This window comes from Vipera berus, assembly GCF_964194415.1.
Source record: "Vipera berus genome assembly, chromosome: 2".
NCBI lineage: Eukaryota > Metazoa > Chordata > Lepidosauria > Squamata > Viperidae > Vipera > Vipera berus.
This window is the reverse complement of record NC_138203.1, coordinates 285001029-285016779: the sequence shown is the minus strand read 5'-3', so window position 1 is coordinate 285016779 and position 15751 is coordinate 285001029. Positions and strand designations below refer to the sequence as shown.

Genomic DNA, 15751 nt, shown 5'->3' with positions numbered 1-15751 from the left:
GTGGTACCGGTAACTTTAATTTTTTGCAATGATGGCTGTAAATGTTTTTCCCATATCTCAATGTATTTTAATTGTCTTTTTTTTAGGATACGGAAATCTACTTGCGAAGTAAGGGAGTAAGCACAAGGCATAGTACGTACTCCATGTCGCTCTAATTATGCTTCTGTTCGTGCCGAGTAAATATTCCTAACCGAATTTCCATTGCTGAAATCTACTCACCTCACAATGAGTAAAACAGTTTTGAAGTATTTTCTAGAAAGCTGTTTTTACAAATACGTAGGGGGGGAAAAAAATCTAAAGAGCTTACAGCTTGGATCATTTAATTGCCACGGCAGCGTCTTTTCCGAAGACAGGATTTGTTTCAGATTCTTCCATGTTCTATTCTTCTTTCCAGCTGCTGCTCCTCCAGTGCCGGAGTGCTGGAATATTTAAAGAGTATATTTAACAAGGACACTGACACTATTTAAATAGCTTTTGTTGCAGCGCTTATTCAAACAGTTTAATCTATCTATTTTACGTTAAACGAATTCTGGGGAGTTCCTTTTTGCAAGTAAAAGGAAACCAAGATGATAATAATAATAATAATAATAATAATAATAATAATAATAATAATAATAATAACAACAACAACAACAACAACAACAACAACAACAACAACAACAACAACAATAATATAGTTGGAAGGGACCTTGGGGGTCTTCTAGTCCAACTCCTTGCTCAGGTAAAGGTAAAGGTTCCCCTGTGTCGCGATCCGTGAGGTCCTGACTGGATGGGAACGAATCGCTTCTCCCGGGCTGCCGTTGTCTAGGATGTGGATCGGCTAGGCTAATGCTATTTCTCTATCTATCCCCCAAAATAACACACAGACACATGCAGTCAGTTTTAGTTGGCGTATCGTGGACTGCACGGGTGGTCTAGAGGGGCAGCATTCCGCAACCTCTAGCTTCCGACCCCGGACTGTCCCCGCGGACGCCTTTTATTGAGTTTCTAACAGGAACAAGAAAGTACAAAACAGCATGGCAGGAAGTAAGCTTTTTTCTCCTTAGTGCCATCTTGCGCATGTGCCTAGGGCTGAACATTCCTGCCTGCTTACTCAGGCTTACGTGACTGACTTGAAACATAACTTGAAACATAACTAGAAAGATAACTTGAAACAAAGACAATATAAATGAAGCAGGGGGCAAATGCAGACTTCATAAAGGCAGAGGCTTATCTTGAAGCAAGGACAATTATAAAAAACAAATCTTGTTACATACAAATGAAGAATCATCAGAGACAGGAATGTGGTTGTTCAATGTGGCATGATATTGCGTGAGCGTAAAGCTGCTGCTTACACCTTGCTGCCGATAGGCGGCAGGCTGAAGGAATCACATTTCACCCTTTTTTATTTTATTTTGTCAAAGTGTGGAGTCTAGGTACATGCTGGTACTGCTCTCATGGTCATCGTTGAAAGAGAGACCCTCCGGCACCTCTGGCGAGGATGAGTGAGCAAAATCCAGATCGTCCTCCGACTCACAGGAAAAAGGGGATTCGTCGTCAGCAGGAATCAGATGGTAAGCATGCCTTTGTAAGAGCGTGTTGACAGTGACAGCAGCCCTTGCCTCAGCAATAGCAGCGAGAGATCGCTTAATCATTGAAATGAAAAGAGGTAATAAGCAAGGCAACAATAAGGCTGAGAAAAGGGTGGTCAGCCAGGGAAAGAAGTTAAACATTAAACTGCAACTTATACACAGAAACGAAACTTATTTCTGCCCTGAGCCAGACCTGCGCCATTTTATGTGAGCCTAAGGTGGAAATATGACAGGTTTCCTACACCCCTGCACATGCGTGCTAGTCGTTTCTGACTCTAGGGGCCGGTGCTCATCTCCGTTTCAAAGCCAAAGAGCCAGCACTTGTCCGAGGACATCTCCGTGGTCATGTGGCCGGCATGACTAGACATCACAGGCACACGGAACGCTGTTACCTTCCCACCGTAGTGGTCCCTATTTTTCTACTTGCATTTTTACGTGCTTTCGAACTGCTAGGTTGGTAGAAGCTGGGACGAGTAACAGGCGCTCACTCTGTTACGCGGCACTCGGGATTTGACCCGCCAAACTGCTGACCTTCTGATCGACAAGCTCAGCGTCCTAACCCACTGAGCCACCACGTCAATAATAATAATAATAATAATAATAATAATAATAATAATAATAATAATAATAATAATAATAATAATAATAATATATAGTTGGAAAGGACCTTGGGGGTCTTCTAGTCCAACCCCTTGCTCAGGTAGGAAACCCTATACCAGGGGTGTCAAACTGCTGGCCCACGGGCCGGATGCGTCATGCCAAAACCGTCTCCACCTCAGCACTGGCAATGGGGAAAAAGTCACGATATATCGCAACATGTCAGGAGATGAGTTTGACTCCTCTGCCCTTTACTGTTTCAGACAAATGGCTGTCCAGTCTCTTCTTAAAAACTTCCAGGGTTGGAGCGTTCACAAATTCTGGAGGCAAGTCGTTCCACTGATTAATTGTTCTCACTATCAGGAAATTTCTCCTTAGTTCTAGGTTGCTTCTCTCCTTGATTAAAATAGAATAGAGCTGGAAGGGACCTTGGAGGTCTTCTAGTCCAACCCCCTGCTCAGGCAGGAAACCCTATACCATTTCAGACAAATGGCTGTCCAGTCTCTTCTTAAAAACTTCCAGTGTTGGAGCATTCACCACTCCTGGAGGCAGGTCGTTCCACTGATTAATTGTTCTCACTGTCAGGAAATTTCTCCTTAGTTCTAGGTTGCTTCTCTCCTTGGTCAGTTTCCATCCGTTGCTTCTTGTCCTGGCTTCAGGCGCTTTGGAGAACAGCTTGACTCCCTCTTCTTTGTGGCAGCCCCTGAGATACTGGAACATGGCTATCATGTCACCCTTAGTCCTTCCCTTCATTAAACTAGACATCTCCAATTCCAGTAAACGTTCCTTATATATTTTAGCCTCCTGTCCCCTTCTGTTTAAGAACCAATTTGTTGCCACTCAAAGAAAACACATGGAAAGCTTTCTGGAAACTGTCTTCTTAAAAGGCAAAAAAAAATGGTGAGATAGAATACTAGGACAGTTGCTCATGTGTTTCCTGAACTTGGTACGGTTATGTGGTTAATTTTGTTTTTCCAATACTGTTGGCTAGAGCACTCTGGACTTGAAGCAGCTGGATGGGAAGACTATTCGTGCTTTTTACCTTTTGAGTTGAAAAGGCAAAAAGCATCAGTACTCTTCCTATCCAGGTGAGTTGAAAAGGTTTCCTGAAAATATAGACAGACAGTAAAACAAACGGTAAACTACTATAGATAAAGAAAAGGTTATTTGTCTCAAGAAAATGTAACACACATCAGTGGGGAAAAAAATACATACAATAAAGCTTGGAGCTTTAAAAGGAAAATGCTTGATAGATGTTTCTATTGGTCCTGTGCTTGTGTTGATCGTGATGGCTTTGTTTTCATTCACTATTTCTGCATTGGTACTCTGGAAAAAAAAATACATATATCCATTTGAGAGAGGAGGAAATGCAGTTTTATAAAACCCAACCCTTAATCCAAACTTATTTCAGAATTTTATCAAAATTATTGCATTGTTTTGCTCACTGTTAAACCAGTAATCCTAAACCATGTATGTGTAAAACCAGACTGGCTTCATACTGTATCTACTAAATCAGACATGTCAAACACAAGGCCCGGGGGCCAGATCCGGCCCGCGAAGTGGTTTCATGTGGCCCCCGAAGCCATACTGGAAACAGTGAGGGAACTGTCCCCACTGCCTTGGCCCTGGCCCAGAGACCCTCCTTCTGCCAGAGACCCCCAGATCTGTCCCACTCTTGCCCAGGCCCCCATAGGCACCCTTGGTGCCAATGATGTAGAGCTGGTCATGCACACCCAGTAGGCCATACGGACTCCAGCTGCGCCCACCCAGTAGGCCGTGCCCACCCTGGCCATACCCACCGGGCCCCCCAAGGGCAACCACAATGCTGATGTGGCTGGCTTAATGAAATTGAGTTTGACACCCCTGTACTAAATCATAAAGTGGCTTATTTGGTTTTGGCTTAACGTGCTGTACAACTCCAGCCAACGTAATTTGTAAGATATGACACATGACTTCACTCGCTATGTGAGCCTAATCAACTGCTCAGGAATCTCTAATTAAACATCATCACTTAGCGCTAACATTGTTCAAAATAGAGTGATTGCAGTATTATGCTGGCATAATTAAATATACTGAAACTACTGCACGGTGGGGATAGATGGGGAACTCATCAAATTTACAGAAGACACCAAGGTGGGAGGAATAGCCAACACTCCAGAAGACAGGCTTAAGATACAGGAGGATCTGAACAGACTTGAACACTGGGCGCTAACAAAATGAAATTAAGTGGTGAAAAAAGGTTCTACATTTAGGCAAGAAAAACCAAATCCATAGTTATAGTATAGGTGGTGCCTCGCTTAAGAGTAGCAACTGTGAGAGGGATCTTGGAGTCCTAGTGGACAATCCCTTAAATGTGAGCCAGCAGTGTGCTGCAGCTGCCAAAAAAGCCAAGACAGTGCTAGGCTGCATTAACAGAGGGTTAGAATCAAGATCACGTGAAGTATTAATACTTTACAATGCTTTGGTAAGGCCACACCTGGAATACTGCATCCAGTTTTGGTCGCCACAATGTAAAAAAGATGTTGAGACTCTAGAAAGGGTACAGAGAAGAGCAACCAAGATGATTAGGGGGCTGGAGGCCAAAACATATAGGGAACGGTTGCTGGATTTGGGTATGTCTAGTTTAATTAACAGAAAGACTGGGAGTGACATGATAACAGTGTTCTAATATCTCAGGGATTGCTACAAAGAAGAGGGAGTCAACCTATTCTCCAAAGCACCTGAAGGCAGGACAAGAAACTCAGCAAGGAGAGAAGCAACCTGGAACTAAGGAGAAACTTCCTGACAGTGAGAACAATTAACCAGTGGAACAACCTGCTTCCAGAAGTGGTGAATGCTCCAACAGTGGAAGTTTTTGAGAAGAGACTGGACAGCCATTTGTCTGAAATGGTATAGGGTTTCCTGCCTTAGCAGGGGGTTGGACTAGATGACCTCCAAGGTCCCTTCCAACTCTGTTACTGTTACTGAGTTAATTTAGTTAAAATCACTGGTACAGACATAGAACTAAGGAGAAATTTCTTGACTGTTAGAACAATTAACCAGGGGAACAACCTGCCTCCAGAAGTGGTGAATGCTCCAACACTGGAAGTTTTTAAGAAGAGACTGGACAGCCATTTGCCCAAAATGGTATAGGGTTTCCTGCCTAAGCAGGGGGTTGGACTAGATGACCTTCCAAGGTCCCTTCCACTGAGCAGGTGTAATTTGCTGTCGATAAATGAAACGTTTTACAAAAAACTAAGAAATATGCTCCTTTGTATAAAAGATGCCACATATAAAATACCAAAAATATACCCAGAAATAATACAGAGCATAAGTACACTAACATTAAGATCAATATGTTAATTGTGCTGTAATCTTGAAGATGCGCATATATTATTAGCTGTCTTGAAAAAAGGAAATAAAAAATTGCCTTAAAGAAGACCTCCAAGCTCCCTATTATTATTATTATTATTATTATTATTATTATTATTACTAGTATTATTTACTATTATTTACTATTACTACTATTGCTATAATGGCACCGGATCTCCGCTCCTTCCGGCGCGGGTTAAAGACCCACCTATTCGAACAAGCTGGCCTGGCCTGATGGGGAGTTAATTTAGGGTTTTAAATATTTGTATATTTTATTGTTTTATTTTGGGCATTAATTTAATTCTATTTTAACTTTTGTATTTTTGTATTTTTATTATATGCCCTGTTCACCGCCCTGAGTCCTTCGGGAGAAGGGCGGTATAAAAATTTAATAAAACTAAAACTAAACTAAACTATAATTTACTACTACTACATCATTATTTACTTAATAATAATAATAATAATAATAATAATAATAATAATAATAATAATAATAATAATAATAAATCATTACTATTTACATTACATAAAACTTTTATTCATAAAACATGAAACTCAGTCAACTGAACAAATTGACTGGCGCTAATGGTTGACACGGATTGCTGCCAGTATCCTAGGTATCAACCAGGTATCTGATACCTAGGAGGAGGAGGAGGAGGATGATTTTGCACGCACAATGCTTGCAACTTAATTATTATTTATTTTGCACGCACAATGCTTGCAACTTAATTATTATTTTGCACGCACAATGCTTGCAACTTAATTATTATTTATTTTGCACGCACAATGCTTGCAACTTAATTATTATTTTGCACGCACAATGCTTGCAACTTAATTATCCGCAAGGGCGAAGTGCAGCAGACGCCCTTATCTGCTGTACACAACAAGCCAGCACAACTGCATTGCTGCAACACCACTACGTCGATCTACGTTGCGTATAAATACTTCGGGCTACGCGTAAAAAAACATGGCTTACCATCAATCTGGGTTTGTCCGGAACAGGCCTGGTTTCCCTTCAACTTCCTTCCAGGCCGCGGGGAGGGGGGAGAGAAAGGGGGGCGGGGGGGAAAATAATAATAATAATAATAAAAAAAAACAAAAACCCTTCCCCAAAAGTCCAACGAGAGGAGCGACGAAAGCCCGACGGAGACGCGTCGCTTTCCGATGACGTCACCGAGGCGAAAACTGTCTCCCGATTGGTGCATGGGGAAAGGGGGCGGGGTCACCAAGCCTTCTTTAGCCGGGCTGGTGGCGCTGGGACGTTTCCCTCTCTGTCTAGCTCAGGGGTAGGCATCCTTGGCTCTTTGATGACTGGTGGACTTCAACTCCCAGAATTCCTGAGCCAGCCATGCTGAGGGAAAAGGGAGAGGTTTCCAAGCTGAGCCACGCTGGCTCAGGAATTCTGGGAGTTGAAGTCCACGAGTCATCAAAGAGCCAAGGTGGCCTACCCCTGCCCTAGGCTGCTTTATGACTCGTGGACTTCAACTCCCAGAATTCCTGAGCCAGCCACGCTGAGGGGAAAGGGAGAGGTTTCCAAGCTGAGCCACGCTGGCTCAGGAATTCTGGGAGTTGAAGTCCACGAGTCATAAAAGAGCCAAGGTGGCCTACCCCTGCCCTAGGCTGCTTTATGACTCGTGGACTTCAACTCCCAGAATTCCTGAGCCAGCCATGCTGAGGGGAAAGGGAGAGGTTTCCAAGCTGAGCCACGCTGGCTCAGGAATTCTGGGAGTTGAAGTCCACGAGTCATCAAAGAGCCAAGGTTGCCTGCCCCTGATCTAGGTCCAGAGCGCGACCGGAGAGAGCTATTAAGAGGCTTCTGCCATTCCCCCTGCATCAAACTCTAACATAGCTCTGAAGCGAGGGAGAGCGGGGGCTTTCCTATTTTATTTTGGGACCTGGGATTTAAATTTAAATAGCAGGCTTTCAAGTTCCTATTACCAAAATTTAGTGTCTTGATATGGTAAGCCCTGTCTAAGGGGAAAGGGGCTGTTTCAAACGGCCAACAGCGGTTCAAGTGGCCAGCAACCTGTGATTTCATATAGCAAATGCTTATTTAGTTAAGCCTTTGTAGTAGTAGTAGTGGTAGTAATATCCGTGTCAACCATTAGTGCCAGTCAATTTGAATGTTCAGTTGACAGGTTCATGTTTAATGAATAAAAGTTTTATAATAATAGTAATAGTAAAAATAATGTAATGATAATGTAAACTAATGTAAACTTCCTGACAGTTAGAACAATTAACCAGTGGAACAACCTGCCTCCAGAGGCGGTGAATGCTCCAACACTGGAGGTTTTTAAGAAGAGACTGGACAGCCATTTGCCTGAAATGGTATAAGGTTTCCTGCCTGAGCAGGGGGTTGGACTAGATGACCTCCAAGGTCCCTTCCAACTTTATTATTATTATTATTATTATTATAAACTAATAGCAATTGCTATTCTCATATTGTCATTATCATTGTCTTGTTGGGGCTAACTTAACTTAATTTATTTTTTAACTTTGTATACCATGTTTTAACTGCCCTGTACGCCGCCCCGAATCCTTTGGGAGAGGGGCGGTATATAAATCCAATAAAATAAATAAATATTGTTATTGTTATTTTAATAATATAGTAATGATAATATAAGAATAGCAATAGCAATAATGATTGCTATTAAAATTAAAATAATAGGAATTATTGCTATTATAATTTCCCAAGAACAGCCACGTGGTGGCAGCACAGCTATTATATATGATGATAACTTTATTGTCACTTTGAATGTACACCAATCGGCATCCATCAAAATGAAATTTCGTTGCATACAGCTCTCAAAGGGTCACCACCTCCGATATATACTTCTTGTATATATTATATTATTAATGCTAATACTATACTATACTATACTAACTCTACTCTACTCTACTCTACTCTACTCTACTCTACTCTACTCTACTCTACTACTATACAGTTAGAAGGGACCTTGGAGGTCTTCTAGTCTTTACTGTTTCAGACAAATAGTTGTCCAGTCTCTTCTTAAAAACCTCCAGTGTTGGAGCATTCACCGCTTCTGGAGACAGGTTGTTCCACTGGATAATTTGTTCTAACTGTCAGGAAATTTCTCCTTAGTTCTGGGTTGCTTCTCTCCTTGATTAGTTTCTATTATCCCTTTGCTTTTTGCCCTGCCTTCAGGTGCTTTCCCGACAGTTGGAACAATTACCCAGGGGAACAACTGGCATCTAGAAATTGTGGATGCTCCAACACTGGAAGCTTTTAAGAGGAGATTGGACAAGCCGTTTGTCTGAAATGGTACAGGGTTTCCTGCCTGCTCAGGGGGATGGACTGGAATCTAGAAGAGTTGTTGTGTCTGTAAATAGTTGGAAACAGGGAAAATAGCAGGTTGCAAAAGTAGGGTTTTTAAGCGGGAGATTCTGGTGCAACCATTGGTTAAAGTAACAAGAAGCGGGAAAATAGTGTTTGATGATTGGTTACAGTTTAAACAGTTCTACTATAAAAGCTTGAAACATTTGACATTAGTCAGTTGACTTATGTGTATTGAATAAACTCTTTCATTGTAAACCACTCTGAGTCCTCGTCTATCAGAACCAAACAATTGGCGACGAAGGTGGGATAGACGGAAGACCAGAGAAGATTTGGCGAAACAGCTGCGCTAAGGCGGCAAATTTGAAAGAGGTCACAGTCAACCGAGCGGCCGCGGCGGAATAAAGAAAAATTCTCCGAATGGCGCAAATCGGGTCCTTGAAGGAATTCGACCCAAATTTCCCAGAGGACTGGGAAGAATACATTGGACAGGTCGAAGGGTTCCTGCTTGTGAATGGAATTATGGACGACCGGAAAAAGGCGGCGGCGTTACTGACAATTTGCGGCACACCAGTATATCGGATCGCTGTAGGACTTTGTCAACCACAGCCGGTCTCTAGTGTCCCGTATGCTGACCTGTTAGCCAAACTAAAGGTACATTTCACGCCTAGGAGATCCGAACTCTTTTGGCGTCGTATTTTTGAAAAAAGGAACCAGAGACCGGGCGAATCAATCCAGAAATTCGTTGCTGCCGTCAGGGAAGCCGCAGTACGATGCAAATATGATAATTTGGAAATAAGAATTCGGGACCGAGTAGTACTGGGCTTGCGAGACGAGCAGCTGCAAAATAGAATAATCGCCAAACCCACCGGCGATTTGCAGGAAGTGCTGGATGAACTCTTAACATACGAATCCACCGGGTATCGCGACCCCCCCCGTAGTAGCATGGCAGCGTCTGCCGAGATCAACCAAGAAGGCTATGTGGATTGCGGGGAGGTGGACCAACAGTGGGAAGACGACATCGCCGAAGTCTCCAGACGATTCGGAAAAATGGCGCCAAAACCATCCAGAAGTGAGCGGCCTGAACCGAACCGCCGTCAACAACCCGCAACACCGCAACGACAAACGACAGGGGCCCAACGACCTTGGAGAGACTCCACAACGAGACCGCGCGACAATGACAACCGGTGCGGCAGCTGCGGAGGCAACCATCCCCGCGCCACTTGCCGATTCCGTACCGCCAGATGTAGATCGTGTGGGAAGACCGGCCACATCCAAGCCATCTGCAGGAGTCGTGCACGTGACAATCGTCTTAATGAAGTCGATGTGTGGCCCGAAGGTAAGGTAACCCCTTGCTATAGTGGCAAAGAGACCCCTAGACTGAGGGCTAAAATTCCAAACCGCGGGGAGGTGGCGCGAGTCAATTGCAATAGGAAAGGAAAAAATAGCAATTTTCCAGAAGGAAAATTAAAAATCATAGTCCATTTGCAAGGGGTTCCTTGCAAAATGGAAATAGACTCAGGGGCATCAGTGTCCATAATATCCAGTGAAACCCTTGAAAGGATTGAACAAATAAGTGGAAGAAAAATTCCACTTAGTTCAACAAAAATCCAATTAACCGATTTTCAAAAAACCCCAATAAAAATAAAAGGGAAGATTACCCTTAGCGTTAAATTTAAGGGGTTTAAGGGGTTTTTAGATTTGATAGTTACTGAGGGTCAGAGGACTAGTCTAATTGGCCTTAACTGGTTCCCTGCCCTGGGCATTTGGATTGGGGGAATAAATTCAGTTATTAAAAATAAGACCCTCGAATCAGTCTGCAATGAATTTGCAGACGTATTCGATGGGTCTCTAGGTAAATATAAAGGGCCCCCAATTAAATTTAATCTAGACCCGTCGGTTAAACCCATCAGGCTTAAGGCCCGAAGGGTGCCTTTCGCCCTGAAGCAAAAAATCGAGGCCGAGCTCGACAAGCTTGTAGGCCAAGGCGTCTTAGAACCAGTCGAGGGTGGTTTGTGGGAAACGCCGATCGTCACACCCCTTAAACCTAACGGGGACGTGAGGATCTGCGCTGACTACAAAGCCACCCTGAACCTCGGAATGAAAAAACATGCTTACCCGGTCCCGACGGTGAAGCAGGTCCTCGCCACGATACAGGACGGCGCCATGTTTGCCAAGTTAGACTTGGCGCAGGCGTATTTGCAATTAACTGTTTCTGAAGAGGCTGCAGAAGCTCAGACGATAGTTACCCACAAGGGGGCGTTCCGAGTCCACAGACTGCAATTTGGTATTGCAGCAGCTCCAGGCATCTTTCAAGAAGTGATGGAGAGAACCTTAAAGGGCATACCTGGTGTATGCCCTTACTTTGATGATGTCTTGATAGCTGGAAAAAAATGAAGAAATATTAGCAGAGCGGCTGGAACAGGTATTGGAAAGATTTAGGAGGGCTGGACTGAAATTAAAAAAGGAAAAATGTTGCATTGGGGTTAAATCCACTGAATTCCTTGGATTCAGGATTGACAAAAATGGAATTCATCCTACCCCAGATAAAATCAAAGCAATTAAATTGGCTCCTGAACCTAAAAACAAGGCTGAATTACAAGCCTTCCTTGGCTTAGTAAATTTTTACCATACATTTGTGCCACACAAAGCTGCCATTGCAGAACCCCTCCATAGACTTTTAGATAAAAAGACCCCTTGGCAGTGGCTTAATAAACATAGAGTAAGTTTCCAAACATTAAAGGACATTCTTTCCAGCCAATCAACAGTAACCCATTTTATTGAAAACAAACCAATTTATTTAGCATGCGATGCTTCACCTTATGGTGTGGGGGCTGTTATCAGCCACTTGGACAACCAAGGTATCCAAAAACCAATCGCATATTATTCCAGGACGCTGACCAAAGCAGAGCGGAATTATGCACAGATAGATAGGGAAGCATTAGCAATCGTGGCAGGAGTAAAAAAGTTCCATGATTACCTTTATGGTAGGAACTTTACTATACTCACTGACCATAAACCCCTATTGGGACTGTTTACCACGGATAAACAGACACCCCAAATCATGTCACCCAGAATGCTGAGGTGGTCCATTTTCCTCTCAGCATATTCATTTTCTCTCCAACACAGACCGGGCAAGGACATGGGACATGCTGACGCCCTTAGCAGACTGCCATTAAATATCACTGAGGAAGACCCTGCCCCTGTGGGACAAATAATGTCCCTTCAGGACATTCCTGACTGGCCTTTAACCGCTAAAGATATAGCTGTGGCAACAAATAGTGACCATACTCTAAAGAGAATTATGGCCTGGGTCCTTAGTGGGTGGCCTAATACCAACCCAGATGCCAAGTACATTCCTTATTTTAGAAGGAAGGATGAACTGTCAGCTCATTTGGGATGCATACTATGGGGAAACCGTGTGGTCATTCCCGAAATCCACAGACCCACAATTTTATTAGAACTACATGAGGGGCACCCGGGAATAGTACGTATGAAGGCATTGGCTAGGAGCCACTTGTGGTGGCCAGGACTAGACAAAGACATTGAAGATTGCGTTTCTAACTGCTATTTGTGCCAACGTTCTAGGCCTGAGCAGCAACACACACGTACTCATAAGTGGGAGTTAGCCAGGAATCCTTGGTCCAGGATTCATATTGATTTTGCTGGACCTTTCCAAGGGTTAACCTTCCTGGTTGTAGTGGACAGTTTCTCTAGATGGCTAGAGGTAGTACCCGTCAGTTCATTAACTTCAGGTAAAACAATACAAGTATTAAGGGGCCTCTTTGCCACTCATGGGTTACCTGATGTAATTGTGTCAGATAATGGGCCCCAATTCACTTCTGTTGAATTCCAGGATTTCCTCAGGGCCAACTCGATTAAACACAAGACATCAGCACCCTTCCACCCGTCCACTAACGGCTTGGCTGAACGAAATGTGAGGACCACTAAAGACGCATTAAAGAGAATCATCCGTGGCGACTGGCACCAAAGACTGGCCGAATTCTTGCTGACCCAACACACGACCCCATGCACGGCTACTGGTAAAAGCCCAGCTGAAATGAGGTGGGGAAAGAGACTAACCACCAAATTGGACAGGTTACATCCTGACAGACTTCCATCAAGTGCGGAACTGGACATTCCAAACAGATCATTTAAAATTGGGGATTTAATTTGGGCCAGGAATTATGCACAAGGGGACAAATGGGTCCCAGGGGTGGTCACCGAAATACTGGGTCCCTTGTCTTACACTATTGAGGGGGAAGGGAATAGGATCAGCAAAAGACATGTTGATCAGCTAAGAAAGAGAACTATTGGCTGTATGCCAGTTGAAGGGGATCATGGTATTCATGGGGGAAGCTTTGCATCAAGGCTTATTGATAACAACACGCCAGATAGTGGGGAAGCAGAAACGCAAAATAACCCGTCCACAGGTAACCAACAACAACATAGTCAAATTGACTGGGAAATGCCCCCTCTGAGTAGGCCAGCAATAGCTGATCTTCAAACTCAACAACATCCACAAAGTGTTAACAGAGAAGCGTCAGAGCCAGTTAGCCAAGAGTCCAGGTCCACCAGAGTAAGCCAGCCAAGCAGACAATCAGATAGGAACGACTCTAGTATCCATAGCAATAGATACCCTTCAAGAGTTCATAGGCCACCAAAATATTTAAAAGATTATGTTCATAAATAACAACAACTGGGGGGGTAAGGGGTGTTGTGTCTGTAAATAGTTGCAAACAGGGAAAATAGCAGGTTGCAAAAGTAGGGTTTTTAAGCGGGAGATTCTGGTGCAACCATTGGTTAAAGTAACAAGAAGCGGGAAAATAGTGTTTGATGATTGGTTACAGTTTAAACAGTTCTACTATAAAAGCTTGAAACATTTGACATTAGTCAGTTGACTTATGTGTATTGAATAAACTCTTTCATTGCAAACCACTCTGAGTCCTCGTCTATCAGAACCAAACAAGAGTCATAATGTTATTATTCTATTATTCATATTCTATGCTGTTCTGAAAGGGTTGCATTCTATTCTATTCTAAAAGGATTACAAATCCAACAGCGACCTCTTGAAAGCTCAGCGAAGCGCGAGGGAAGGAAGGCGTTTCTTTCGGGGGGGGGGATGAGCAAGGGAGGGAGGGGGGAAGGAGGGGAGAAAGACTCAACTAAGGACACTAATTCCCCCCCCCACACACACACCCCGCTTCCTCGCTCCCAGAAACGCACCTCAAAAGCCCCCCCCCCATCACCCCCGCTCCGAGGGACAGGTAATGGGGTCCCGGGCTGCAGCGGCGTCTCCCCATTTGCACCTGCCATCTGCACCCAGCGACTGGAAGTATCGCCCAAGTCCGCCACGGATAAGCCCCCCCCCTGCTCCCTCCGTCCCCTCCGAGCTCGGTTCGAAGTTCTGCGTCCGAGCCAAAGTTTGCCAGGGTGGAAATCCGCGCGGTTCCTTTGCGCGCCTTGCGGAGGTCCCGGAGGAAGAAAGCCCGGGATGAGGATCGAGGACGGGGGGGGGGGGAGGAGTCCGGCACTGCCGCAGCCTCTTTCTTTCCTTGGGAGGGCCATAAATTGGGGTGGGGGTGGGGGGTGGGATCACCCTCTTTCTTTGCTTCCGTCTTCAGCCCCGTTGAGTTAATGAAGATGCATTCATCCATTAATATCATCATCATCGTAAAACTTTATTGTCCAAGTACAACATGTGTACATGAGATTAGCTGAGCCTCCCCCCATTGTCCAACATGTGTACATGAGATTAGCTGAGCCTCCCCCCATTGTCCAACATGTGTACATGAGATTAGCTGAGCCTCCCCCCATTGTCCAAGTACAACATGTGTACATGAGATTAGCTGAGCCTCCCCCCATTGTCCAACATGTATACATGAGATTAGCTGAGCCTCCCCCCATTGTCCAAGTACAACATGTGTACATGAGATTAGCTGAGCCTCCCCCCATTGTCCAACATGTATACATGAGATTAGCTGAGCCTCCCCCCATTGTCCAAGTACAACATGTGTACATGAGATTAGCTGAGCCTCCCCCCATTGTCCAACATGTGTACATGAGATTAGCTGAGCCTCCCCCCATTGTCCAACATGTGTACATGAGATTAGCTGAGCCTCCCCCCATTGTCCAAGTACAACATGTGTACATGAGATTAGCTGAGCCTCCCCCCATTGTCCAACATGTATACATGAGATTAGCTGAGCCTCCCCCCATTGTCCAAGTACAACATGTGTACATGAGATTAGCTGAGCCTCCCCCCATTGTCCAACATGTATACATGAGATTAGCTGAGCCTCCCCCCATTGTCCAAGTACAACATGTGTACATGAGATTAGCTGAGCCTCCCCCCATTGTCCAACATGTGTACATGAGATTAGCTGAGCCTCCCCCCATTGTCCAACATGTGTACATGAGATTAGCTGAGCCTCCCCCCCCCTCCCTCCCCCCAACACACAGTGACAACAAACCCTCCATCCTACCACACCATGTGAACCAACTACACCACACACCGGCCTCCCAAGTCAATTCTGCATAAATTCACAGAGATTATATCCCATTTAAAAGCCTAACAGCCCACGGATAAAAGCTATTTTTCAGCCTGTTGGTACGGCTGGCTATACTCCTATATCTCAACAACAAACAACAAACAACAAACAACAACAACAACAACAACAACAACAATAATAATAATAATAATAATAATAATAATAATAATAATAATAATAATAATAATAATAATAATAATAATAATAATAATAATAATAGTTGGAAGGTACCTTGGAGGTCATCTAGTCCAACCCCCTGCTCAGGCAGGACAGCCCTACGCCATTTCAGACAAATGGCTGTCCAGAAGGAAGGATCAAATAAAAGGGAGGGTAAGCGAAGGGATCCTGCGCGCTTCCCTCCCGCCGGGCGCGGCCAAAGGCTGGAG

General features: G+C 44.2%; 1 protein-coding gene and 1 long non-coding RNA gene across 5 annotated transcripts in view; one reads left to right on the top strand and one right to left on the bottom strand.

The window, feature by feature from the left end:
* Positions 1-5200, top strand: part of LOC308661256 — a 17490-nt gene extending 12290 nt beyond the window's left edge. For both annotated transcript variants that reach the window (XR_014024925.1, XR_014024926.1), the window contains exons 2-4: positions 87-132; positions 1404-1553; positions 4845-5200. This is a non-coding gene — a long non-coding RNA (uncharacterized lncRNA). The remainder of the gene's footprint in view (positions 1-86; positions 133-1403; positions 1554-4844) is intronic.
* Positions 1-15751, bottom strand: part of INO80C (INO80 complex subunit C) — a 21864-nt gene extending 6113 nt beyond the window's left edge. The window contains exons 1-4 of one of the 3 annotated variants that reach the window (XM_081316167.1): positions 15597-15745; positions 6496-6542; positions 3384-3494; positions 308-419 (exon numbers count right to left, since the gene is read on the bottom strand). In XM_081316167.1, coding sequence (XP_081172293.1) covers positions 308-419; positions 3384-3494; positions 6496-6498 — 226 coding nt within the window. In that variant the 5' untranslated portion in view covers positions 6499-6542; positions 15597-15745. Of the gene's footprint in view, positions 1-307; positions 420-3383; positions 3495-6495; positions 6882-15596 lie in introns of those variants that run through there. The other 2 variants (XM_081316165.1, XM_081316166.1) reach the window with 2 other exon arrangements.